Source organism: Caloenas nicobarica, chromosome 2 (assembly GCF_036013445.1).
Source record: "Caloenas nicobarica isolate bCalNic1 chromosome 2, bCalNic1.hap1, whole genome shotgun sequence".
In the NCBI taxonomy this organism is placed as follows: domain Eukaryota; kingdom Metazoa; phylum Chordata; class Aves; order Columbiformes; family Columbidae; genus Caloenas; species Caloenas nicobarica.
In genome coordinates this window covers 74,068,163-74,095,898 of record NC_088246.1, presented here as the reverse complement: position 1 = coordinate 74,095,898, position 27,736 = coordinate 74,068,163, and the positions used below count along the sequence as shown (strand labels likewise).

Genomic DNA, 27,736 nt, shown 5'->3' with positions numbered 1-27,736 from the left:
TCAATTGTGTTTTCTTTTTGGCAACAGGTTCATCTTATGAATCCTGATTACGTTCCCAAACCATGCTGTGCACCTACCAAACTAAATGCCATATCTGTTCTTTATTTTGATGATAATTCTAACGTAATCTTGAAGAAATACAGGAATATGGTAGTCAGAGCATGTGGATGTCACTGACAAACAGTCTTCACACGGACTCTGTGATTCTACCATGAACTTCCCTCCTACCGTCCATGCTTTCATGAACTACCTGACCTTGGAGAAAAAAATAATTGATCAACCACCTTTCGGAACACCCTGCATGTGCCTCATGCAGGGAAGGGGTGTGGGGACCACATGCTGGGGCGTGAGCAAGCCCCTGGACTTGTTACAGACTGACCCTGGGCCACGGTGGCTGCTCAGCTCTGCCGAGCCAGCGTGCACAAAGCAGAAATCTGCCCACAGATGCTTTGTATTGAATGGGACGGTCTTAATCTCACGTAGCAGCGTGGCCTTCGCAGTTGCTTGGATGCATGCTGCAGCTTTACCAGATAGGCACCCAACACTCAAAACAAGTGAGTTCTTTTTCTGGGGGGAAGATGAGGGGAGAGAGCGCAAGCCTAAGAAAGTGGTGGTAGTACTTCAGACTTAAAGTATACATGTTGTCCAAGATAACATAAAATTCTTATGGTTAGGAATTGCCTTTTGTCTTGAAGGACCAGTTACTTCACCTAGACTGTTCATCTCCTCCTGAAATCTGTCATGGTGGTAAGCATCTTAAATTGTGCCAAAGCAAATGTTTCTGTTCTCTTATTCTCCAAGCACAGTTTAAGTCTGATGCTGCAAGCATGAGCTGGCCAGGCTGCATCCTGTGTTAGAAACACTAGTGTGAACACAGACCCTGGCTGGTCTTTCCAGTTTACTATTTGACTGAGCAATGGAACTTAATTACACTTGTTCTTATGCAACTTCCTTCCACTCCCCACATGGAGCTGCCTCATCTACTACCACTTGCCCATGAAGGAAGTCAGGATGCTTCTACAGCTGTAATTCAGACTTAAAAGGTTAGGGGCCATTCATTCTCTAGCTGGACAATTTATTTACAGGAAGACAGAATCTCAACAACACACGCAAGTCTTTGGCCAACCTCTTCCCTTCAACTCACGCAACTAACAAACTGGTATAAAGGATACATTCACAGTGTAGCAACAGTTTGTCTAGCAGAAGCTAATTGCAAATTGTTTTGATCAATATTAAACTTGTATTAAATGCACTTACCTCTAATTCTTGCATTTAAAAGGCTTCTTGTAAATACAAGCTATAATTTATTGCACTTGTCACTGTATATTCATTGTGCTGTATCATTTATAGAAAGACTGCTTTTTAAAAAAGTTTTTATTTAGAAAAATCTCAGCGTAAACAATTGTACCACTTTGATTTTATACAAGAAACTCATGAGATTGTGCTTCACTAGAAAGTTGTTAAAAACATGATAATAAAGGCTTCCTTTAAGGCAGAAGTATATACATTGATCTAATACATCTGCCAGTACAACACTTAGCTTTCACTGTGGCTTTTTCACCCTTGCACATTTTTAAATTGAACAGAATCAAAAGTTCTGGACAGACAGTGAAGTGAAGTACCAGGAGAAATTCACTGATTTAAAAATTCATTACTGTTTTGCCTTTTTTAAAAAAAAAAAAAACACACCACCAAAACCACACAAACCCAACTTATTCCATATGATGGACAAAAATCAGCATCTTAACAGATTACTCAGCCTGTAGTCATCCTCATTCCATGAGTTTCTATGCACACGAGATGGCAGAATCAGTCCTTGGTTTGCTGTTGTCTTTGTATCATCACAGTCTCTGTAGCGTAAATTCTTTGGCTTTTAGTTATGTCTAACATGGAACAGCTTCTGCACCAAAGAACAGATCCATATTCTCACCCAAGGCACCACAGAGTGCCTGATCCTAGCATTCAAACTTACCAACACTTGCAGCTTGGGAAAAAGTTAAGGCTCAAGAAGAGTGGGGAACTACTTTACACTACTGTAGGATAGCCGAATGAAAAAAAAAAAAAAAAAAAACAAACCACATTCTATTACTTGTTGTTTAAGTACTCTGAATAAGGAGCAGGTCAGCACAAAGCGTGGATGCAGGCGAGGGTAGGAAACCCGTGTCATCAGCTCTGATCACTTAACGTTAACGGAGCAGTTACAACAGCGCCTCTTCACTTTGGCTCTATAGAAGTAGAGCAGAGTTGCTCCTCTGGAGCTGGATGGAAGCAGCCTACGAAAATTCACCTGACACATGTACACTATGGCATTAGTAATGTTCAGGCACATGTTACAGTACCATCACTTTCATTATGGCTAGACCTCCCACACTGAGAGGATTAACAGGAAACAACCAGCTCATGGTGGCTTGGTATCTTCCAAAAGTGTGTGTGTGTTTCCAACCTCCCGTGACTTTCTGTTTCTTATGCAGCAGCTATATTAAGACAAATAGGGTTTAAGTATAGTTGTACAGGCCAAAGTGACTCAACACAGCTGTAGCTTTTACCTTTCTAGTAATGGTGGGCATTTTGTGAGGACTACTTTTTAAGCAAATCTAACCTGAAGACAAAAATATTCTACTGGTGCCCTTAAGCTGGTTTTCTTAATGTATTTTAGTCTCAAAGGAAACCATTTACACTTCATTGTGGGAACACAGAAATGTAGTAATAGTACCAGTGCTTAAAATATTCTCAATTTGCACAGTAACTACTTGTTAGTTTTCCTTCACACACAGGGTAGCATGTCTTTAACACACACACAGAGGGAAGATACCAATGTATAGTACATTCAGTTTCCTAAAAAAGAAATTTAAAAAAAGCCCAAATCCCCACCCCCCTGACCCCAAATACACTACTTGAAAATCGGCAATGACTGAAATCCCTCAGCTACTGTACAAAGACAGCCAGGGACGGAGCATCCAGACTTTTATTACAATTCATCCCTTGCTTGACGCAAGACAAAGCTATGCAGTGATTCAAGGTCTCTCGTTCCATTGTGTTCACTGACTTTCTTTCCACCTCGGAAAAGCAGAAGTGTAGGATAACCACGAACCTTCAAAAGACACACACAAAAAATAAACTTGTTACTAATGTCTGAACTCACTGGTATCCTTCACTTGTATTTACCCGACTGAAAAATCTGACCAAACCCCTCTAAAACAATAAGCCATTTTAATTTAAAAGAACCACACTCAAACACCATGCCAGAACTTCCAGTGCCAACCTGCAGTTTCTGAACATTTGTAAATGAAAGGGATAATGTGTGTTCCTCTGGGCTCCTGGAACAGCAGCTCCAGCTCTTGTCTTTGGTTGTCTGCCTACCAGCGCCAAAATACTTTTTTCTAGGAACAGAACTTTACATTGGCTACCACGAGACTGCTTTGGTGCTTTCACAGAGGGAGACTTCTTAAATTAGGGACTTATTCAGCTTTATCGAATAATGAGAATGACCAAGTCTGCACAAACAGTCCAGGAAAGAAACTGTGTCACCAGGTGCCATTCTGAACTACCCCTTTTTTGGCTCACGGAGAACACAGCTGCGCTGTCACCAGGCGCTCACAACACAGCAGCCGGCTCGGCTGCACCCTGGAGCCTCTAACATCTGGTACACAATACGAGCCCGGTCATTTCAGATCTTTCACACTTACAGAAAATCTGTTGCAGACGTTACGTTCCACAGTGCAGTCTACTTCTGCTATTTTGACATCAGTCAAACCTGGAAATTGCTCTTTGGCAAGGTTCTCCCAAGTTGGAGCCAAGTTCTTACAGTGACCACACCTAGAAACAAAAGAGAGAGATCTGTTTCGCAGATATACCTTCCAGTTTATCTCTACTGTCCTGCTGCAATAGCTTTAAGTTTAACTAGCTGCCTTTCCTATCCCCTAATGATTTGGCGCTCAAATTCCCTTGCACTATTATGTCAGTAAATGAGCTAAGAAAACCACTGATTTTATGTAAGCTGAGCACTGAAGTAGTCTCTGGCCTTCATTAGTCTCATCTGGAATGGTATTCTGGATGTCGGTGCATTAACGTTTTTGCCCTGCAGAGGAATATGAAGCCAAGTGAAGACGAGCACAGAGAATATTTAAATGAAAAAAAAAAAAGAGATTGCTAAGAAACAAATGTTAAAAGCAAGGCATAGAATGTCTGTAGTACAAATTAAGTTTTCAGGTAGTATGTGCCAGTTATGCTAAAGCTACACAGACTGATTATTTAAATGAGATTTTAATTTTTGTGTTAAATTTCTCCCAGTTCCTAATGGCCTCCTTGACCAACAAGGCATCTCCCAACACTGGAAACTCAATTTTAATAGAGGTATTTGTCGACACCGATTCTGTTTTTGTGAAACACCGCAGCAGTTTAATGCACTTTTTCACTGAAGGTACTTTCAAGTTTAACCATTACTGCTGTACTTTTAGGTAGATCCACAATGGAATTGTTTGATAGTCAATAAGTTTAACTTAGTAGATGGCAAAAAAAATACAGATCAGGCCTTATTCCAATTTGCATTAAATAGAGAATTATTCTGGTTGTACCATCAATAACACAAAAAAGCCTGTTTCTATTTTATTCCCTTATGTCTCTACAGTAATGTGAGAATGCGGTCCACAGAGCACACACAATGAAACACTAGTGTCAAGAGAGAAAATGATACTGTAAAATGGCAGGAACTATAGTAAGGTAGTAATTTTGTTTATATTTTGAACTTGGCTTAGATAAGTTCATAACTTGAACTTCTTACTGCCTTCAAGAATTCACAAAGCAGTTTGGGCTTTAAAGCTGCATTGCTCATTCTGTTCTAACCCAGCTGCACCTTAACTGGGTTATTAAAACAGCCCCGCAATTGCCTTGAGGCTGGATCAGGGCATTTACAAAAATAATGAAAGATGTCTCAGCAAAAGTTTTCTTAATGCAAGCCGGTGTGTCTTTAAATACACAGTGACAGTATAAAAGCATTTCTGACCATGCATAAAAACTACTAGAACAGGATGATTTTATGCTTACTGTGCAAGTTAACATCAATATTTATCCAAAACTAACTGAAAGACACAACTAGCAAGCAACATAATAGTGTTTGCTGAGCCCTACATAAGTTAATCCACTTGGAAGAGAAAAGGGTCATTTATATGCAGAGCACTACAACTGTATACACAAGCCTGACTTTCAGAGCTAACTAGGATACCAGCTACATAAATATAGGAAGTATTTTCCTAAACGGTGGCTTTCTGAACATTGCAGCCAGGGAGCACACACTGGTTTAAGAACTTGACTCTGCATCCTGAACCACCATTTCTCAGCCTGTCATCCAACACTGATCATATCTCTGAGATCCAACAGCACCCCATTAGAATCTCACAAGATGAGGAGATGGTTAACGTGCAGTATTATTACAAGAAGTTAATTAAAAAGGGAGCATTTCTTTACCTCAAACTTTTCCGGAAAAAGTTTCTTAGATAATGAACATCTACATGTGCCAACAAGACTAGAAGCTGCTTTGTGCACAGCTGTAAATTGAATTTACCAGCTGGTTCTGCTGGAGGCACAATAGCAGCACAGGCACAGATTCAATCTCAGTCCCTCACGGTGCACAGAGAGGATAAAGGGAGTGAAGAAAGAGCAGTAAACATGAAGGAGGATGTGTGCATGGGCAGGGTATTTCTTAACACAGTGGTGGCAGATTCTTGCCCACATCCAAAAGCAGGTCTTTCAGACATAAGAGATCACAGAAGTGTCTCTCAAGCAGCAAACCAGACTGCAGTAGGAAGGGTGACAACACTGGAAAAGACTGCATCATTGAGATTATGTAAAATGAAACTTTCCCTGGTACTTCTTGCCTACAATAAGAAACATATTCATGCCTACTGTCAAAGTTAAGCTGCAATATTTTGATACTCCTGAGCACATTTAAATATTGGTTGCATTTTCTTGTGTTGCTTTGTAATGATGACCTTTTACCACCACAAACAAAAGATCTTTTTATATTTTATATACTGCATTATTGGGGTGACCAGCGATGAAATCAGAGATGGGTTATCTTTCACACAGTGAAATACAGTTTAATTTTAATCTCCCCCTATGCTAGGCTTCCTTCTATTGGGTAAGAGACTGGGCAATGGATGAGAAAGATGGCATGCAAGTTCCATCAAATTCGATCCAGGCACAAATAAGATGAAGCCTATAAACCAGAAAGAGAAAGGTAAAACTTTTTTTTGGTCTCAGAAAGGAAACAGTTAAGAAAAGGGGGAAAATATTTGTTTTATGAGTTTGTGATGCTGAGGTGTTACACCAGCTCAGGTCCCAGGCACTGCAGCCTATGCCAGTGATGGCAGACTGAAGACAGGACATTACGTTTTCTTCCCCAGTGCTTTCCCAGAATCACAGAATGTTAGGGATTGGAAGGGACCTCAAAAGATCATCTAGTCCAATCCCCCTGCCGGAGCAGGTCTCTACACCTACACCATCTGCATTGGACATTTCTACCTTGGGTCACTATTGGAACATATGACATGGAATATACTATTTTAAGAACATCTCAAAATTGCCACTTGGGCAAATTAGTTTTTTGTCAGCTATTTGAAGAGAAATGGCCAATTATCCATAGCTCTACAGCCTGCACCAGTTCCCAGATGCTCCAGTGAGACTTCCAAGAGAGGCTCGTTGTGGCAGGAGAGGACACAAAGGCCAGCACGCTCTCCTTTCCCAACACTGGTGATACGCTCACCTCACCTGGCCCTAATCAAGGGATAGGAACAAGCTGAGCCAGCAAAGACAACTTCACTGTCCCTGTTCCCCAGCATTGCCTGGGGCTGACATAGTAAAGCTTCTGTCAGCCCTTCCAAAGAGAGGGATCCCAAAAAAGCTTAAAACAGATTGAGCTATTTTTGCTCTAACTCTTGCCCACACACACATTCCTCAGTTAATTCACATTTTAGATCCAGACAACAAATACCGTACTACATACAACTCAAAGACCTACAGCAACTAATGCACGGACAGCTCAGACCAGCAGTAAACCTGAACAAGAACAGGTACAGACTTCTTACCATGGAGCAAAGAATTTAATAAAGGTGATCCCCCTAGCAATGGTTGCATCGAAGTCTTTTTCAGAGAGAGAGAGCACTGCAGCCTGTTCATAAAAAAAGAAAGAGTCAAAACTTTTTGTATAGATAACATTAGCCAAACAAGCTTTTAGCTACCTGAAAGGGAAATTCAAACTGGAAAAGATAGTATTATTGATGATGTAAACAAGAGTAGCAGCAGCACACCTCGCTTCCACCCTTCAGCTGCTTTCCACTCCTAGAGAGGCTCCAAGCCTGACAGTATTTAGGAAGAGACAGGGCAACGCTCTCAGACACATGATGTGAACTGTGGGGTTGTCCTGTGCAGGGACAGGAGTTGGACTCGATGATCCTTGTGGGTCCCTTCCAACTCAGGACATTCTATATAAAGATGCAGCAGAGAAATGCATATTTCGTGCAGAATCTCATCCATAATCAGAGAAACAAAACATCTCTATTTTCAGGGGATTTGCCTGTATCCAAATTTTTAGTTGTTGGAAAAAATTGCCTTCATTTTAATACACTGTCATGCAAAAGTTTCAAGGAACAACCATGAGAGGTGTTGGCTTAAAGCACAGAATGGCCACCTGAGAGTTTAATGAGGTATTTAAGGCACACTAGTGATGTCTTGACAGCTCTTCTCCCTCTGCTGTACCCCGGTGTTGCATGCACAGAAAAAACTGTTACCAGAAACACATTATTTGCCTCTCAAGGGGATATGGGAGCAATGGCACAGGAGGGATGGGAGGACAACACATTGCTTGCACAAGATCTCACGTGAGAACACAAAACCGTAACGAACTCCATTTTTTTGTGTGAAACCCATAAGCATGGGAGGGACTAAAAGTAAATAAATAAATCACACGCCTATAAAAGCTTCAAATTCAAATGGAAGCAAAAGGAAAAGAGTGCAACTAGCAGTATTACCCATTATACTTTAAACTCTGAAAGAGATTTATGAAGCACTTGCACGTGTGTGTGCACACAATAAACTTGAAATGACAATTTATCCTGCACCTTTAAACATTTTGTAAATAACTGTTAGTTCTTGAAATTAAGTTATTTCATTAGGTTGAAGTGTTATTACCTCTAAAGAATTATTTAGAAATTATACTTTCTAATTATTAATTACAAAGAATTAAATGAAGAAAAGAAGGGCATTAAACATGTATTCTTCTATTCTGAATTTCCTAAATGAATATCCAAACCAGATGTTCCAAACATCATTTATAATCTAAGATACGAAATCTGAAAACCCCATAAACAATATCCTCCCCACGATCCACATAGTAAAACACATTTTAAATATCTGTAGATTACTATTGGAATAGCAATGTGAAGTATATAACCACAAAAATAAGTTTAATATCAGGCAGCTCAATTTTAGGCTTGGTTTCTTAAGAAAAGACATCTTATGCAATCACATAATCTGAGCATCTGCTAGTCACTCTACCTTAACCCATTTGGATCATTTTTGAGTTAATTTTAACGATGTCTGCCAGGAAAGAAGCCTCACAGACATAAAATACAGTGTCTGTGAAAGGGCTGGCAACTACCTGGCCCGTGTAAGAGCTGGGAGAATCCAGGCAGGGACACAAATTTGAAGTTGGAACGCATTGCTTTTGCTGCCTATGGTACTGGCTGTGGGCAAATGCAGTCAGTGTTTGCTGGCTATGTGGGCCAGCCTCTTGTTTCAAAACTCACAAAAACAAAACCAGAACCAAGGTGTCTGAAGATAAGCAACCAAGAAATGGTGGCATCCAAAGCTGTGATGTAAAGTTGCAAAGACAAGTTGAGTCCTACACTGTGTCTATTATTTGGCAAAATATCCCTGCACAATCCTTTCTTGTTTGTACTTGTGCTGGTGCATGCAAGGCATAAGTGGGAATTTGCATCACATGTGGTTTGTGTTATTTCTATAAAAATAAACAATTAATTGCTTTCTTCATTGTACTTACACCAGCTCGTTAGGATCTTCCAAATATGAGGTCAATTAAAAAAAACCAAGGGTATGAAAATTGCAAATCTATGTTGTCTATAATGTTTGGTAAGCCACTTTATGCTAGATGAGTAATGTTGCTGGAAAAGTCAACTGGGAAAGGCAATATGCTCCTGTGACAAGCTGCATATAAACTGTATTTATATTAATAATATTGATGCTTTTTAATTACGTAAGTTCATTCAACATCACAAGGGAGTGTAAATCACTATCCCTTTTCTTCTAGGCGGAAGTATGTTTTCCACATTTCATGTAAAAGTATGCTTGAAAACCACCCCTAATTTCTCAACCTCACCAATTTTATAGTCAGCTACAAGAAAAATAGCAGATGAAATGCCAAAGTGATTAAAAAAAGACAGAAAACTAAATGACATGAAGTACAACTATGCAAAGGTGATAAAGTTACTCCTGTCAATTCCTTGGCAACATTCGTAACCCCTGTAGCTCCTACAACCAGGATTAGAATTAGCTTTCAAACCTGAGGAGTTTCCTTGTTACAGGACACATTACCATGCCACATTTAGGTCAGTCTTCATAACCTTTGCTTGTTTGTTGTATCTGCAGATAATCCATAAGTATAGGACACCGGCTTTTTTTAGGGGCTAAGCAGCGTGCACCATCCTCCTGGGTTCAAGTGAGAATCTTGCAAGAAATGTTCATCTCCATAGCGATGAAATACGCCGTCATAGAGATTGAGGTGCCAGGAGTTCCACAGACCAAAAAAGACTGTTATTAGTGCTGCTCTATCTAAACAACTTATTGCAACCATTAAAAAAAAAGCTAGATTTTTTTTTCCTTCTCCAATTCTTTGGGTTAGTAAAAGTATCACTTGGATTTAAGGTCTGATTCCACTCATTAATTACTAAAAAAGAATAACCAGAGAAGTGGTTGGTTCAGTTTACATTCTCAAGCTATCAAAGAGAGAAACACATGGAAGACTCAGGCTGCTGGAATAGTTTGACCACTTTTAACTCCGCTGGGGAGCGCAGGAGCACTTACCTCAACAGGGGTGGGTTCTGCGGGTGGCTGTGGGGCTTCGGCAGGTTTGTCTGCTGGGGGCTCTTTCCCTGAGCTCTGTAGTTGGGAATCCACATATTCCTTTAAGGAATCGAAGTCCCTCTTCCCTTTGTACTGGTCACCCTGCAATTATCAAATAGTTTGCACAAGTGTGTATATGCAGTTAATCTGGCAAATAGATAATTACCAGAAAAACATAAGATTGCCAAGTGTAAGCTTATTTATAATAAATATGATTATATAGTCAAACTTCTCCACGGCATTCCATTCACTCCACGTCTTCAGGATTTGCCATAGATTCTTCTGTATCAAAAGCGAACAATCTAAAATTTCCTTGAAATGAAAGGTACTTTAGAAATGTAGAAGCAAACTTCAGAAGCTTTTCTTTTTCCGAGCCTAAAGCTATGGCAAGGAGCACTAAAATACCCATCACTGTTTGGCAATGGTCTCTGTTACCATGAGAGCTCTGTCCAGTGTTTTGACAGGACTGAAAGACAGACTTGCATGTCACCTATGTCACTTGAACTACACTGTCGCTCCTCTGGCCCACACACTTGTCGCACACCCTCAGAAAACCCAAAGAGTGAGGCAGCGCTCTCTGGGTGCCTCAGTTCACCCACAAGCAAGAGACAACCGCTGTCTGCTGCGGACCAGGCAACTCCAACAGCACCACACTGACCAAAGTTAAGTCACATTTTTGAACCTGCATGTACGACTCTCGACTAGCCAGATCTTCAAGAAGCCACAGTTTGCCTTAGATGCTTCCCTGTATCTCAGGTACTTTAACAACTCTAGAGAACAAGAAGTGAGAACATCTCTGAGCAGTTTCTAGTCTCAAATCGCCTGTCAGCCATCTCCAAACTGGTTCTTGCATGATTGCCCTCAGCGCTCTCTGCAAAAATTAGCACTAATTTTCCTGTTCAAAAGAGACATAATCTCTTTGAGACACTACACATCCATTTTGAATGAAACTCTCAAGTTTCAGTCCCATGATGTGTGGGCTACAAGATGTATCTCCTCTCTCAGATGAGGAATGACTCTTCAAGAAACAGCATACGATCTTCCATACGCTGGAAGAAAGAACAGACACTTCTGCAACTATTTCCTGTATCTTTGGAACTCTTTTTACACATTTGCCTTCTTTTATCATGGATAATGTTATTTGGAACTAGCCAACTTCCCCACACTGGATCTAAATCACAGAGGAATTAATCTAAGATGATGCAAGAAGCCTGTACCTGCTTTTTTGTCTCCATTTCAGCAGGGCGAGGCCAGTGCCCGTTCGTTCCTCCCAGGGTTTCTGCTGCATCTAACCAAGAGGGATTCTGTGATGCCAGACTTCAGTTATGACAAAGGGGATGATGGCATGACAGACAACAATGCTGGACAGCTGAAGCCGTTCTCCTCCTCCCCTCCTTACTAAACAGTACAGTAACAGCCAGAGAGACTTCCAGGAATTTCTGCGTCAGATTATTGGAAAGTTGTTGGGGTTGTTTTGTGTTTTGTTTAAATATATTGTATTAGCCCACAAAGGAAGATGTGATTCTGGTGGCAGTACGCCACCAGGGAATACCAAACTGCCAATGAAGAAAAGCCAGTTTGATGTCAACAGGAATATGTTGTTCAGACTAATGGCTGAGTTTCAGCTTTACCAAATACAACCACAGCGATCCGGCTTTTTCTTTCACCACACTCGATTCAAATAAATCTGAGCAACTCAAACTTCTATAATTATAAAGGGTCAAAAAAAAAAAGTGATCTGGCTTGTCAAGAAAAAACACAGCTAACTTTTCTAGATCAACACAGTACAGTTCTGGCAAGGTATCTTGCCATCTGTGGCTATCTGAAAAATAAAGCAGCTGGAAAACCATTCTGGAGAAACAGCAGAACACTTTCCATTCTTCAAACTCACACTCCATACAGACCAAAGTTTAACTAACTGAAAACACCTCTAACCTTGGATGTGATACCTTGTCTGACTTGCTCCCTCAGCTTCCAGTTCTGCTTCTGACGTGTGCCAGGCACAGCTGCTCCAGCTATAACAAGGCCATGTATTTCCCATATCAACCAGGTCGGGATTCAAAAATCCAGGTGCTACTTCATTTAAATTCCCTGGAGTGTCTGATCTTATAGGGGTGCTTATACCAAACCTCACGTGCACTGGTAGGTACTTACGGCCACTTTCTCCTTAGAGGGCCAGAAAACTGCCACAAGCAACAGCCACTAAACTGTACTGAGTAGCAAAACTTTCATCTCTGATACTCTGGATGTTCAAAAAAGAATGCAAGAAGAATGGGGAAAAAAAACCACCACCACCCCAAAACTTAGTGAGTAAGAGCTGAAAGAGAAGTCCTGGGTTCCCTGCTGGCAGACCTATTTTTAATATCCATTTCATACATTTAATTTAACTTGAAAGTGTGAAACGTATGACAAGTAACACTACTATTTATAATATGTTTATTTGCTGCTGTTAACATATATGGTATTTATAAATATTTTACTTCCCCTAACTTCAGAATATTGAAATTCTTTGACTTGCTACAAGGAAAAATGTCAATTGGGCCCACAGGACTCTCAATCACAGTGTCATAAGAAGCGTTCAGATTTATAAAAAGGAAAATCTGTGTCACTCAGCCATCACTCAGCAGATAGGCAGAACTTAACAGATGAGAACCTTCTGATACACATTGCGAAATATAAGGGGTTTTTAAAAATTATTTCATCTATGTTTTTGTATTCCATAGGAGGTAAGGTCTTAAGATAAAGTATCCCCAGAATTCCCTTACACAGTAGCATTAATTGAAGATACTACTTACAGATTTTTGAACATCATACTGGTTATTTGCAAAGCACAAAGAGCAAAAAGCTCTAACTTTTATCTGTGGATGAAGGATAGCTCTCCCAGTACCAGACTGAACCTCCAACATCCTTTCATCTCACAAGGAGACTTTCCTGTATGCCCACTTGGTCTTTTTTTTTCCCAGAATGCAAACATAGTCCAAGTATTGTTTAGAAAAAAATGGTCTAGTCTTTTGCTGAGCTTGCAGACTCACCTTTTCACCATTCCTAAACCAAAGGAGTGTGGGGTAGCCACGAACTTGGGTTTCAGAGCAGACTTCATAATGCTGGGTACAGTCAACCTGCATTTTGAAAAAAATATAAACCATTCAGTGCATAAAACAAATATAAAACAGGTATCATAGCTTCCCTTATGTTTAAAATCTCAGAAAAATACAGGAACTAGCAATGCATGGCTTGGCAAAACTCAGTACCAAGTACTGTCTTGAGAACAATTATGTCTGCTTTCCAAATAGTGGTTTGGTTGTATAATTAGGAGGTTGTGTGCATGTTTGCCTTTTTTTTTTTTTTTTAAGGGATTGGGGAGGGAGGTATGGATAGAAGGATGTAGTAACAGTTACAAAGAACAATGAAGACATAATTAAATATTCCAATTAAAACAAGTAGTTGGTATTCTCAGTGAATAAAAAGACCACATGGACAGGAAGACACAAAACACTAATGTGAGAGAGCTTTAAAATGAAGATATATTGGCTCATCCATTTTTCAGAAGGCTCTTTAAAGACTTCAGAAGACACGTCAACACCTAGCAAGTTAACTTTGCTCCAAGGGAAGTTCCAAGTGCATAGAAACATTCAATTCTAATATGTCATAACTAATCTGTAAAGTTACCAGTTTATAATCTTTTTTGAAGCAGATGAAAAAGAGGCGGGGGGGGAAAAAAGATAACTTAAGCATTGAAGACTTTGCTCCACACAGCACTTGGATTTAGAATTTTGCATTAGAAACACTTTGCCCCAGACCACTGAAGATCAATTCTAGCAATTAAAGAGAATCCTGCCAGTAGGTATTATTGCTAGGACGCTATTCCCCCAGTTTACATGAAAGTTGTGGTTCAACCTTCTTAGAAACCGTTGTGTTTCCTGTTTACTTACAGACTTACAATCTTAGCCATGACATATTTCAAATAGTTTCATGAGGTATACAGTTACACAAAATTGACTAGGCATGGAGACAATTCTTAGTGGCTTTATTAAATAGCAACTATCAGTAACAGTGAAAACATGACAGACAACTGAATAAACAGAAATTTTGGAAATTTTTTGTTTATTTTTCTCTGGGTAACCCAGAATGGTAACTTCTCAAGATACTTAAGCTAAGCAATGATTTTATCAGACAGCAAGCATTCCAGGTTCTCAAAAAATAAATCAGCAGATGCAACATTTGGTAAAGACACTGTCAAAGGAGTAATAGCCTCTGATATCTTATTCTCAGAGGGAATCTAATTTTATATCCACCGGGTGTCAAAATGGTATGTCTTCTCTAAACTTCAGCCATGCTGACCTGCTCTGCACATCTACCGCATATCTGAATTAGCAGATTTTCAAAGCATTAAAAATAAAAATAATAATTAAAAAAAAGAAGTCAAGCTCATCACCCCTAGTCACAGCTGAAAGCGCCATGGGGGCAGAGGCAGGGGAGATGGCTGGGATTTTGCCCCTCTGTGGGACTGACAACACCACAAACTGTCAACGCAGCCCTTCAGATCAGTGGATCCACTCTGAAAGCTTAAGGATATGGAAGTTGAGCCCAGTCAGTTTTCCACCACTGGCAAATAGAGAGGGATTCACTTCTTGAGCCACCTGGACTTAAGTATGGGTCAGCAAATAAAGCCAGTAACTGCAATTGCCAGACCACTTCCATACCTCTGCAAAGAAGTCACTCCATGTACAAGTAACAAATTCTCATGGTAAATACACCACAGAATCTGGTTATCAACCCTAAGGGAAATAGTAAAGCAGGACAACATATCAGTTTTTAAGGCAGAAGGCCCTCTGAAACCTTTAGAAAGTTCTGTGGGGGGAGAAGAAGGAGGAGAGGAGGAGAGAAATAATTCATCATAAAGAGCTCTGTAGTTCTGAAACTTGCTAAATAGAATCCAATGCTGTAAATAGCAAATTAGAAGTCACTTTCCCACTCAAAATAAACACTGAAGTCTATAAAGTTCTGACAGAGGGGAAGCATAATAAAAAACAAATCTCAAAATATTATTCCATGTATTTTAACTATTAGGCTTACTCCCAGCTCCCTCTGAAACACAGGGAGCTAGCTGTGTTTCTAACAAGTCCTTGCTTAAAATGAGGGAGTCCTGTCAACTATGTATGTGTGAGAAAACAACCATCTCAAAATTAAAATAGAAACTATGACTATAAAAGGATTTCAGAAGTGACAAGCAAAACAATTGTTATTTGCAAATCACAGCACGACAAGCATGACATTTGGCTGAAACATCCATTCATACAAAACACATTTTCAAACTAAGAACACTTCACCTACCTTGCCAATCTTGACAGTTTCCGAATGCTCAAAAGCTTGAGCCAGCTGTTCCCAGGTTGGGGCCAAAGCCTTGCAATGACCACACCAAGGGGCAAAGAATTTGATAAAGTGATTACCTTTTAAGTCAAAGGAAAAAAAAGAAAAAATATTTAACTCATTTGGAATGAATCTGGCTGCAATTAAAGACTAGGTACTAATCTCAGACTGCAAATTTATCGTGGTATTTCCTGAGTTAAAGATAGGAAACACAGTGAATCAAAGGCCAGGACAGAATACTTCAGCAATTAGGTTTTCAGTGCTGTATGCAGTCTCACAGTGTTGCCAGTTTCCCTGAAAATCCAAACAGCTTCAGAACCTCAAGCCAACAAATGAGACATTAAAACTGACGTTTTCAACCTAACCATTTGGGACAATGTCTAATTCTACCATATCAATCACTTGCCCTATTACAGAGCAGAAAGAACCACCAAGGAACAGGGATTTGTAACAGCATAAATGAAAGGAAGTTTTAGATTTCAACTTAAGTATTTCTTAGGAAACACCACTGCATGAAATACCTGAACTACCTAAATATTTTTGTTCAGCTTTCCTTCTCCTTTTTCTGCCCTGGACTTTGTATTTTCATGTCAACTATTCAGAAAATGCTGCCTTTAGTAGATTTTTGTAGTGTTTTATAGAGAGGTGCATCTCTGTACTATCTCCTACTAATGTTTAAAGTATAATGTTAGGTGCAGAGTACCAGAATATGTAATTTCCTTCAATTAAGGTGACTATTAACTCAAGATGCTGCATGCTTTTGCACACAAGGCAAAGCTCTGTTAATAAAAAATTAAAATAAACTTAATTAAAACAAGGAAAAAAATCAAGTTAATGTAAAGGAAAACACCAGCAACTGGAGAAAATCTCTTTTTAACAGAATTATTCATAATCCTTTGAAGATTGCTTTGGGGCAGATATTACTAGAATTCATTTCTAGTTTGAGGGCTTGTTCACAAAAAGAGGTCAGAGGAAAGACATCACAAAATAAGCAGGAAATGTAAACTGCAATAGCAGTATACTCTAACTTGCCAGTTCTGCACAAGGAATACTTCTAAGCTAATTGATGTGCTTTGCTTTGGTTAAGTAAACTGCAAACTGAAATTTCTCATGAATGAATAAGAACATCTAGTCAAAATCAGTTGTTCTGTACCACATACTGTGATATACTCTCCTCCCCAGTAGAAAAAAAAATAAAATTGCAATAAAAATGCACCCAAAAAGTAGACTTTTTAAGAACAAAAATCAATCTTCTAGCTGAACTGCTAAATCTCCTGCTAAATTTAAGCACTGAACTTCTTGTAACTGAAGTCAGAGAGGACAACAGCTTTACCATTGGATACAACCACGAGAATGTCTCCTCTGTGAATGCCAATGGATATATAATAAAACTATTACAATAAAAATATTAAAATGTTTACACATACACTGAACTGTCTTCTCAGACTGTGAAGTTATTTAATGCTTAGCATCTCCCTTATGTCTTAGAGAAGAATCCATGAAGATTTTTTTCTGTAAATCTGTGTTAAGCCACACAGGCTGGGAAGTTTTAAGTTAGCTGCACAAAATGCTCTTTTACACTTGAAAATATTTCTCATCAGTTAACAGTTACTTTATGAAGCTCTAGGATCTACGATAATTTAATCTGGTGTTTGATTTTAGGAAAACAGATTGAGGTGGTAGTATCATCTGTTGTTATGGCAGCCCAAAGTTTGTATTGTAAGCTCTTGCTCATTCTCTAAAAAACCCATCATGTGGGGGGAGAAATGTCCCATGTTAGGTATCACCCGTGGCATTAATTTTAAAGCTTCCAGAGGAAATATTTTTTAAAAACAGTCAAACTGAGACAAAGTGTTTTGCTCACATGAAATTCTGAGGGAAGGAAGCTAAACAATATCAAATAAGGGACCAGAGTGGAGTGGGATGGGGGCAGTAAGGAGGAAACAGGTGGATTATATTTATCTAGAAAAGTAGCCTGCGAGTAAGAACAAGCCAGGCCCTAGGGAAAGAGGAAATGGGGCTTGCAAAAACACAGAGCAAGTGGCAAGACTCTGCCAGTTTGGTTGAGCAAGCCCCGCTGGCTTCTTCCATGGGATTAGAGGCCTTAACTTGGCTGCCTTCTGAGTGGAGTGCAATTCTTAAAACTTTCTCATGGTGCGCAATATGTAATTCAACTACTGCACTTCTACACGGTCTGTAGTTTCATCCTCTTTCACCAGCTATTACTGCAAAATATAAGTGGGAAAAGGGTACCTTGAAAACTAACATTCTGTTGCAGACTTCCCACTACTGATGTCTCTGTAAGCAAGTACCTCTTGCTTATGAAAAAAAACACAAACCAGTTACCTTCTGCTATGTGCATCTTGAAGTTGTCTGCTGAGAGTTCATACATTCCCTGCTTAGGTTCAGGGGCTTTTGGTGGTTCCACATCAGATTCTGGATCCTGTTCATGAGAAAAATGAACTTTTATTTGTCTTGTACAGTAAATACACAATATTTGGTTCCTGTATCACACCACTCCGCCGTAGTGTTGTGAACCCTGCACTCCGAAATTTTAAATTCCCAAAGCAATGTCCTTATTTAGCTCAACTTAGGTATCTAATGTTTCCTAAGAAACAAGTACTTGACTTGAAAGCAAAATGTGAAAAAGACTACCACACCAAAAAGCACTCTCTGGGTCACTGGAATAACAGTGTCTTTCACTGCGCTGTAGTATAGTCACAGAGCACAGTAATTGCTATGGCGTTCATCACATCACCATATATTAACACGCTTAGATTACATAATCGTTTCTCCACAGCATGACACATCAGCCACATCTGCCATCGCACCAGTTCGGTGGTCTTTGGGCTATTTAAAGATAGCTAGTGAAAAAGCTATTTTCTGCTCCTCTAATGCCAGAAGGAGGAACCTAATTGCTCCATGAAGGCAGCAACAATGGGAAAAGGGCAAACACTTTATAGATATAACTTGCAGCAAACCCACTGGCACTTCAGCAAAAGCAAGTGACTACTTACCAGGGTCGGAGCTAGAAAGAATTTTAAGAACCTCAAAGTACATTTCTTAAAATAGTTTAGCATTTGATGTTTAATTATTAAAAATACTGCATTTGTTTAAATATAATCACATTCTAACTGTGGTTCAGCAAACATTAAGGCTTTATCTTGATTAGAAACAGCAATCACTAATTTAATTTCAGGCAAGGTTTGGCTACTATATGTAAGTGCTACTCCTAAAGTCAAGGGTTTTCCTAGTGTTGGTATTAGCTTACCTTAACCTAACCAATTATTTTAAATCCTTTCTTTAGGCTACAACATTATCAGATAATAACTGAGCTAAAGATGGCATCCTTGGGCGTTAAGCCCAATGCAAATGCAATTTATAACATATTATAGCTAAATCGCTTTTTGTATTCTAGAAACATTATCACCTATAGGTGTCAACTGAATTGACACTAAGAATTGTATCTTAAAATGTCAAAATGCTAAACATTAAAAACTGCATTATGTACTGTAGTTTTAAATGCAGGAAACAAAGGGCAGGTCACAGGATGACGGTTTTAATTACTGTTCTGACTTATGTGGAAGCTGTTCCATACTGTTATTGTCACCTGAATTTTATTCTCTGGAGCAGACTTCCTCCTGGAAAATGAAACCTAAACTACAGAAATGACAGCTAAGCAAGTCTGCAGAAAAGAATATTTCCTTTTCTTATTTCCTTTTCACTTACAGATGGCTTCTCATTTAGTTTCTCCAACATCCAGTTTTCCAGTGTCTGGAAGTCCCTGGGGCCTTGGTATTTCAGAGGTTCTTGTCCTGGTTTAAGCAGCTTTAGGCTGAAGAATCAAAATGTAGAAAAGAGTGAGGCAAAAAGTTTCACACAGGAAACATTCTCGGGAAGCTGACACACTTTGCTAATCCACAGCAATGCGGCTCAGGCTGCAGCAGCAGCTCCTTGACTATTAATATCAGCATCAGGCCTCTCTGCCTCAACTTAAAGGGTTATAGCTAGAATTTAGGACATTTCTCCATTCCCATGTAAGCTTTTAAAGGAGATTTTAAAAACAGGAAAAATAAATACCATTTTAAAAATCAACATAGCCTAATATTACTTTCAGCAACAAGCAAGAGCAAATAAAACATTGCAGCATTCAGTTCTAAAGTTATTCATTCATTATGCCTATGAATCCTATTTCAGTTTCTAAAAAAACATCAATTTTGTTTGTTCACTCCTCTCCACCATCAAAGGAAAAATATCCAATGCTTATTTTCCCAGGAATTTCTTTCTCACATTTCCTTCCCTGACTGCTCTTGGAATGTAGGACTGTTCATGTGGTATTAAACTGATCAAAAACATCCTGAAACAAGTCAAGAGGACAAGGAGATAAGTGACTGCTTGTAGGGATTCAAGACTTTCATGATTATAACACTTAATAATTGTTATCAAAATGTTTCCATGATCTACCCAAAGCTTCTATTATTAAATATTTAAGTTAAAATTGAAAGGGGACAACACTGACTTCCGATGTAGTCTTATTTTTTAAAGCAAATCAGAGTTTCAATTACTACTGTCACCCGGCCCTCAGTTCCCCTTGCCAAGCTGTCATTTTGTACTGCTTTTTCTTGAAATGTTTTTCTCTTTCTTCTTGTTCCACAGTTGGAAAAAATGAACATATGAAAGTATTGAAAAAACACATAATACAAATACATTCAAAAGAGATGGGAGCTCCCACTGTGTTTTCTATTTAAGGTGTTCTTGAATGTTCCTTGTGATGATGGCAAGTAAAAATTTTTTGAAATTAAAAAAAAAAAGCAATTTTGTAAGAAGAAGGTAACAAGAAAAACGAAACAGAAGAACATCTAAAGTACACCTCATGGCAATACTTTTGAAGAGGAATCAGAAAAAAAAATGTTATGAACTTAAAAAGCCATCTGCACCTTTATTTTCTTCAAATGAGCATAAGTTTTCTCTAGTTCAGCCCCTTTTACTCTCAGGGGGACGGAAAGGGGATGCAGCCTTTCCTTTGATGGCTGTTTGGAAAAGCAGAGCAGGGACCAGCACATCCTGGACTTGTAACAATCCCTCTGTGCCTGAGGAAGCTGTGAAATCTCCCTTGCTGGAAGTGTTTAAAAACAGGCTGGCTAAAAACTGACTCAGAAAGGAAGACGATATTATTAATTCCCCTTCATCTCTATACTTCTATAACTAGCAGATGACTGCCTTATCATTTCTACTTTTCAAGTAGATGAAAGCAAGCAGTAACTATGACCTTAAAGAGGTGGGGGAACAAAAAAGAGCAATTACATGTTCATTAATTTTTTTTTTATTCAAAATCTCTGTCACTCTTTCTATTTTACAAGGAACAGCGCCCCAATATAATCTATTCAAATATGCAAAGGCAACAGATGTTCACTTCTGGGGATATTAAAATAGAGTAGTAATATTCATAGTTTCTTGGTGTTTCTAGTAGAACTAAGCCACAAACTGCCCTTAAGGACAATTCCTATTTCAACGAGGACTTTACTATTTATAACTCTCAACTTCTACTCAGTTGCACTCAGCTGCGTCAAAGCGGGTGCAGCCAGGAGCATATCTCAAGTTCAGGCTGTTGCTGGGGTCAGCGGTAATGCTGCACAAAGTGAGCAAAGGGAAGGAAACTGAAAAATACAGGCTGTGGAAGGGCTACAGATGATTGCATTCTTCACTTATTCACACTAAGATGAGTAATTAGTAAAGCAGTTGAAATGATTCTGTCCATTTTTGCAAGAAGCTTTAATGAAGACATAAGTGAAAAAAAAAGCCTTTACTCCTTTTTGGTAGCTAAAAAGGGAGCGTGTGTATCTAACTCAAGAGCACTACCCAGACTGACGTCTCATAGATACTCTAGATCATGTTCTGCCTACCAAAGCTGAGGTAGTAAGGCATGTATCCTTTATAACAGGATAAGTTTAACAACCTTAAACTCCTAATGAATTTCTCCTAGATCAATACAAGCAAAATTACCTAGAAAAATATGTACATCACCACTGCTGTACTGATACTATTAATCATTTTATGAGCACCAAGTGCACTCAAAAAGGTAAGACATCACCTATACATAAATTATGAATGGTGCAGCGTACTGATGAACCTGTGACAAGTTATTTTTTAAAAGTACTGTTACCAGAGACCAGCTCTGTCATGCATATCACAGCTGCATAATGTACTGTTACTTGAGAAACAGGTACTCTCAGAGAAAAGGACAATTCTAGACTTCAGTTAAACACAGCCATCTTCCAAGACATAAACCAGTTTCTTTAAAAAAAAATAAACAGTAAGAGTAGTATGTATCACATGATACTCGGCAACACGGTAAGAAGGCTTAAAATGAAGGTCCAAAGGCTTAATGAAGGCTTAAAAGAGGTCCAAAGGGCTACCAAGAAACCCATCAAAAAGCATAGCTTAGAACTTAGCTTCAACAAATGGGCGGAGGATCATGGAAAACTACAGAAGAAAGAAATAGAACCAGACATCCTTTTATACTTACGTAGGGTATCCTCGGACGCCAAATTCAGAGCACAGCGGAGTATCTGTAGTACAATCCACTTTAACAACGTAGACCTGTGGGTTTTCCATGTTGTTGTATTTATCTCCCAAATCATTCCAAGTTGGTTGGAGACGCTGACAGTGTCCACACCTGTGACAGAAGGAACAATATATTTGCTTAAGAGTTGCTCATGTTTAGAGGGGAATGAATCTATGGAAAAGTCATACACAGAATGGTCAGAGATTTTGATAAATTTTAAAACAGTTAAGTCAGAAATCTTCCATACTCAAGCACTGTTACATTAAGCAACAGTGAATACTATTAATTGTAGGATGCTGCAAACACATCTCATGTAAAAATTGTCGAGATGAGAACTTCTTGCTACTATCCTCTTATGTTACAAAGCTTACTGAACACCCCCTGAACTTAGTGAGGCTATGAAGAAAAGCACTCTCAGGCTTCCAGCTTTCTAGAAAAATCCTGCAAGGCTGTCTAGCTTTCTTTCTGCTCTAAGATTCCACAATACTGTATATTTTAGCAGCAGATGAGAAGATAACGGTTTCTTGCCTCTTTGTAAAGCCACTTACTTGTGTGCATCAAAGGAATTATAACTGCAAGTCATGAAGCACATCAGGACTGATTTCTGAACAAGGTTTCTCAAAATCCTCCCATAACATACTTTGCCCAAGCAGCACAGCATAAACTACCCTGTTTTCCCGAAAATAAGACCTACCCCGAAAATAAGCCCTAGCATCATTTTTCAGGATTTTTGAGGATGCTCGAAATATAAGCTCTACTCCAAAAATGAGCCCTAGTTACAGTTCATGAAAAAAAAGAGTCCATTTAAATAGTGCCCAGGCAGCTATCCATGTAAAAAAGTAATAAGTTTTGGAGCAAAAATATATAAGACCCTATCTTATTTTCAGGGAAACAGGGTAATTATATCTGCATATACACAGAAAACCAGCAGTTGCTATAATAGCAGCTCCTCAAAAGCAGAAAATGGCTATTGTTCTTCTCATTGCTTTCCTAGTCTTACAAGTCATTATAGCAATACCCTAGTCCTGTAACTACAACAAAAAAATTTAAGGAATGGATTTTCATTTCTCTTTAGTGGCTGCTTTTGCCAACCCTCCAAGGTATCTAAAAATACATAATTGGATTAACAGGAAACATTCTCAACCTGACAGCATGAATGCTGTTATTGCCCTTGACATGACCTAAACAGTCTGCTTTGTAAGTAACAATTATAACATCATTAGGACTTTGGAGAAAGTTGCACCCATGTAAAACAGTTTCACTTATACAATCGGTTTTGAGTCCACTTGTAGAAAAGCTGCATGGATTCACACCTTTCCAGGTATCCTGCCATAATTAAGACCAAAAAAATTACCTTGAGATTTACTTTAAGAGAAAGAATGTCTTCCGACCTTAATAAGGTTCTGTTGCAGTCAGACGCAGTGGGTCACACATACTCCTACTATGTGGGGGAACATGACCTCCCATATGATCTCATTCTGAATTGTCACGATGAAGGGATGCAATGTGTTATTACTAAAATTAAATATTCCTTAAATATTTAACTTCAGACTGAAGCCCCTCCATAGTCAACTCATTCATGGACTTTGAATTAAGAGGAGGATTCCCTCGTCCCTTCCCAGTTGCAGGGATTTTAAACACTGAATGAATACTGACTGGTGTTAAAGAACAGAGCACGGAAAACTAGGTAAGGCAATCTCAAGGAATTAACCTGCTGGTTTTTAAGCACAGAAGCCTTGTCTATATTTAACACCGTGATTTCTGCTATACACAAAGTACCCTTTTCCCCTCCTTCTTCAGTCTATATGAGCTAAAATTGAAAATGAAGCAAGAAAAATGCTCGTATCTGAATCAGTAATCAACTACTTAGTCATTCCTGGTTTTCAAAAAAATTCAGTATTACACTGAAGGAAATACAAGACAATCCCCAAAATACTTTTTCTGAAATTCATCAGTTGTAGCTGCAGGATATATAAAACCAGAGAAGTCAAAAATACAGAGAGCAAAACCACGCAGCATCACACGTCCCTCTTAGCCCCATGTACCTACACAGTCTTTCGTTGCTACCACTCCACATTACACCAGTGGGGCTACAGAAGGAGCTGTCAGTTCTACCACTGGAAACAGTGGAGACCTCTGTGTCAATGAGAAGTCCTGCTCTTCCTTCCCTACAGGGGCTAGGAAGGTGCAAGCATTCATAATCTCTGTTTACAAACGTAAACGAAAATCCAAAAGAAACTAACATGGCCACAGGAAGGATCCAACCTTCAGAAAAGAAAAAAACAAAACGCCAAATGCTTCTTGTACACCACTAAGATCAGGAGGTATGGGGTGAAAGGACTTTATTTGTAAGAGTTTGCAGACTGGTTGCCCATTTTAATTCTGAGCAACCGTGTGCCACAAGTGCTCACGCCTGGAGCTTATTTTGCTGTGGTGGCATCTGTAGAGTAACCAGCTGCTCTACCTCCCGCTGACAGGTCAGTACTCCTCACACAGCATCAGCACTTCTCACCTGCAAAACTGAATGGCGGATTTCCTGGGCTATGACAAGAGGAGATGTAAAGTACATAAGGACCATGTATGTCAAAACTACAGTTACCAATAAGCCCTCTGCAGTCAGTGAGGAACGCAGACATTTCTGGAGGCCACCAGCAGAGCTTGAGCTCTGCAGCTAGCAAGGACAGCTCCACAGAAATATATAGCACAAATGACTACCCAATTAAAAGTAGACCCTGAGACAGACAGGTATAATGGTATAAGCAGCACGGGATCAGTCTCGCTCCAGACAAAATAATCCAACCAATGTAAAATCCAGTCAACAGCATTCAATTCAACAGCAACAAAGTCTGGTAATCGAGCCTGCTTCAGCTCAGTGGACTTCCAGAGATTTACCGAGACCACATTTGTTGAAAAGATCTGTAATGGTCAAAATAATACAACGAAACTACTCATTTGAGATTCCTTCCAACTAAGGAACCAGGGGAATCTCATTCCTCTGTAGACACACAACTGGCATGGCCAACATCTTAAGAATATCTAGTGGCATCAAGAAAATAACCTGCTCATGATTCTGTCCCTTGTCAAGTGTAGCTATGAAGGAGGACAGCCTGATGATTGAAAACTTTAGACATCTGAATGCAAATTGCTTGGAATGCTCTCTTCTTGGAGTAGCTCACAATTTTCGAAACAAATGTAGGACCTGATGTGTACCCCTGCTGTCTGGGAGTGAGGCCCTCAGCAACATTTGTTCCAAGAATCCAAAGACAAGAGTTACATCAGCTCTGTCTCACCCAGCTCTTACTGGTAGCATTGACAACGCAACATTAGCAGCATCCACAGCAATCTGAAAGACAATCCTAGCTGAACATTGGGTTGTTTGCTGGGCTTCTCTCTTCTTACCGCAAGGAGCAGTGCCAAAACACATGCCTCTGTGAGAAGCATTAGGAGATTAGCACATTAACATCACCTAGGAATAGGTCAAGAGGCTCTAATATAGACTCTGGGGATGTCAGGTTGCTGCCTGATCCCACTGACGATAAAACCACTGGTATGTCTAAGCACCTCTCTCAAGCATACGGATGTTCCCTTTGTCCTTCTCTTCCCCGTGGACCCAAAACCTGGGCCTGTGGGTGCCTGTCAGGAGCCAGGAGTCCAGACCAAGGGCCCTGAAGCCAAGCCTCGGAGATCTGGAGGGGGTCTGCTAAAGGTGAGAGGAACATCCAGAGAAGCCACAACAAGGCTGGGAAATGATGCAGCTCCCTCATGTTCAAGTTGGGCAGAGATCCATAGTCCTCCCAAGGGCACAGCATGGTCCAGGTTCACAAGGCCAGCAATCTCTTTGATGCACGCTGAAGGTGTCCACCATACGCTGGACTCTGCAATGGCCCATTTAGCACAGGGTGTCCTAGAAAGACTGCGCCAAGATGAAAGCTCATCCGGTTTTAGGGATGCCTGTGGAACAGTCAGTCAAAGCTTGGGCAGACCCAGATATTATCACCTGAAAACAGAACAGAGCAGAAGCACTCCTGCTCTGCACGGGCATTTCTTAGGCCTTACAGCACTCTCAGGCAACAGTCCTTCACCAGCAACTCACCACTTTTGTGGTCTTCAAAGAACAGAGGCACACATCTGCTCTTTCAAGCTTTTGCTTAGCGTTTTCACATGGCATAAACAAGCCAATGTTAATTACAAAAAAAGTAGCAGTTCCTCAGTTTTGAAAGGAAATGCTTTTCTGCTGTTGATTTCAAAGAGCATCCTGACTCACTTATTCCTCAATGGCACCGTGTACCAACGGATAACCCAGGATCAAAACATAACTTTTGCACATTGTTCCTAAACTTTATTTTATCTAAATCTGAAAAAACAGAACAAAACCAAAACCCAAACAACCAGCTCTAACAAAACTCCCAATAACCTCTACTGGACGTCAGTAAGTCAGATAAAAATGGGTAGGGCAAGAGATGAAGGAAAAAGAATATGAACAACCACTAGAAAGGCCCAAAGATGAGAAGCACTGTCCTCTTGACAGCTGTAACATCCAGCAAAGCCTTGTTCTCCCATTCTTGTCAACTATTCTTGTGTCAAACATATCGGTCCAGGACAAATGCCCAGTAGCTCTCTTGCAAATCTAAGAACCGTACAGCTCTGCTACAGCTACCTGTGGCCTTGGGGACACAGCACTACTGTTATACCGCTCCCACTGCAAATTTCTCTTTAAATTTCGTGATTGCAACGAGGACGTAACTTCTGCAATGAAAACAGCTGAGAGACTGAGGGGCACAGGGCAAGCCACGGTCACCAAATTGCAACTGTTGCCATACACAGGGGCCGCACACTCTCAGTCTCTTTGAGGAGCCCGGGGAGGGCCAAGGAGAGCTGCCAGGGACCCCTCCAGCCCCCGCTCGCCCCCTCACCGCCCGGCGGATCGGCTACACCCGCAGGCCCCACGCGGGGGACACCGCCGGGTGCCCACGCCCGCGGGGCCGCTCCGGGTGCCGACGCACCGCGCTGCCGCGGGCCCTCGAGGAAGGTGCGGCCACCGCCGGTGGGCCCGGGCCGGCTGAAACCCCCGACAGGGCCCGCACGGCCGCGGAGGCCCGGGCCGGGCACACGCGAGGCTCCAGCCCTCCCTCCCCGGCCCGGCGCTCCGCAGCCCCCGGCTGCCGCTCAACGCGTGTTCCCCGCTGCCGCCCGCGGGGAAGGCGCCCGGGCTGTTGGCACTCAGGGCGGCGCGACCTCGATTTTCCCCCGCGCCGCCGTCCCGGCCTGGCCCGGCCGCCTCCCGCCGCCACGTCAACGGGGGAAGAGGCGGGCAGGAGTGCGCGGCGGGCCGGGCCGGGCCGGGCCGTGCCGGGCTGCGCTCCGCCGCTCCGGATACCCACCACGGGGCGAAGAACATGACGAAGTGGGGGGCGGCGGCGGCGCCGTGCCGCAGCATCTCCGCGCTGTAGAGGTGCCGCCCGTGCGGGTCCGCCTCCGCCGCCGGGCCCGCGTCCGAGCCCGGGCCCGGCTCCGGCTCGGCCCGGCCGCAGAGGACGGGGCCGAACACGGCCAAGGAGAGAAGGCGCCACCAGGCCGGGCCGGAGCGGAGCGAAGCCATCGCGGCGCCCAGAGAGCGAGCGGCCAAAGCGCCGGGCGGCTGCGGCTGCTGCCGCCTCCCTCCCCGCT

The 27,736-nt window shown here is 40.9% G+C and overlaps 2 protein-coding genes across 2 annotated transcripts in view; one reads left to right on the top strand and one right to left on the bottom strand.

Moving 5' to 3' along the window:
* Positions 1-1,629, top strand: part of BMP6 (bone morphogenetic protein 6) — a 93,454-nt gene extending 91,825 nt beyond the window's left edge. The window contains exon 7 of the mRNA XM_065627709.1: positions 28-1,629. Coding sequence (XP_065483781.1) covers positions 28-177 — 150 coding nt within the window. The 3' untranslated portion in view covers positions 178-1,629. The remainder of the gene's footprint in view (positions 1-27) is intronic.
* On the bottom strand, positions 1,360-27,736 carry TXNDC5 (thioredoxin domain containing 5). Its single transcript, XM_065627710.1, has 10 exons — positions 27,451-27,736; positions 22,031-22,180; positions 19,234-19,339; positions 17,851-17,947; positions 15,469-15,584; positions 13,167-13,253; positions 10,096-10,236; positions 7,083-7,165; positions 3,687-3,816; positions 1,360-3,091 (listed from the first exon to the last, which is right to left on the bottom strand). The coding sequence occupies exons 1-10, from the start codon at positions 27,666-27,668 to the stop codon at positions 2,969-2,971; spliced, it is 1,251 nt and encodes a 416-aa protein (XP_065483782.1). The 5' UTR covers positions 27,669-27,736; the 3' UTR covers positions 1,360-2,968.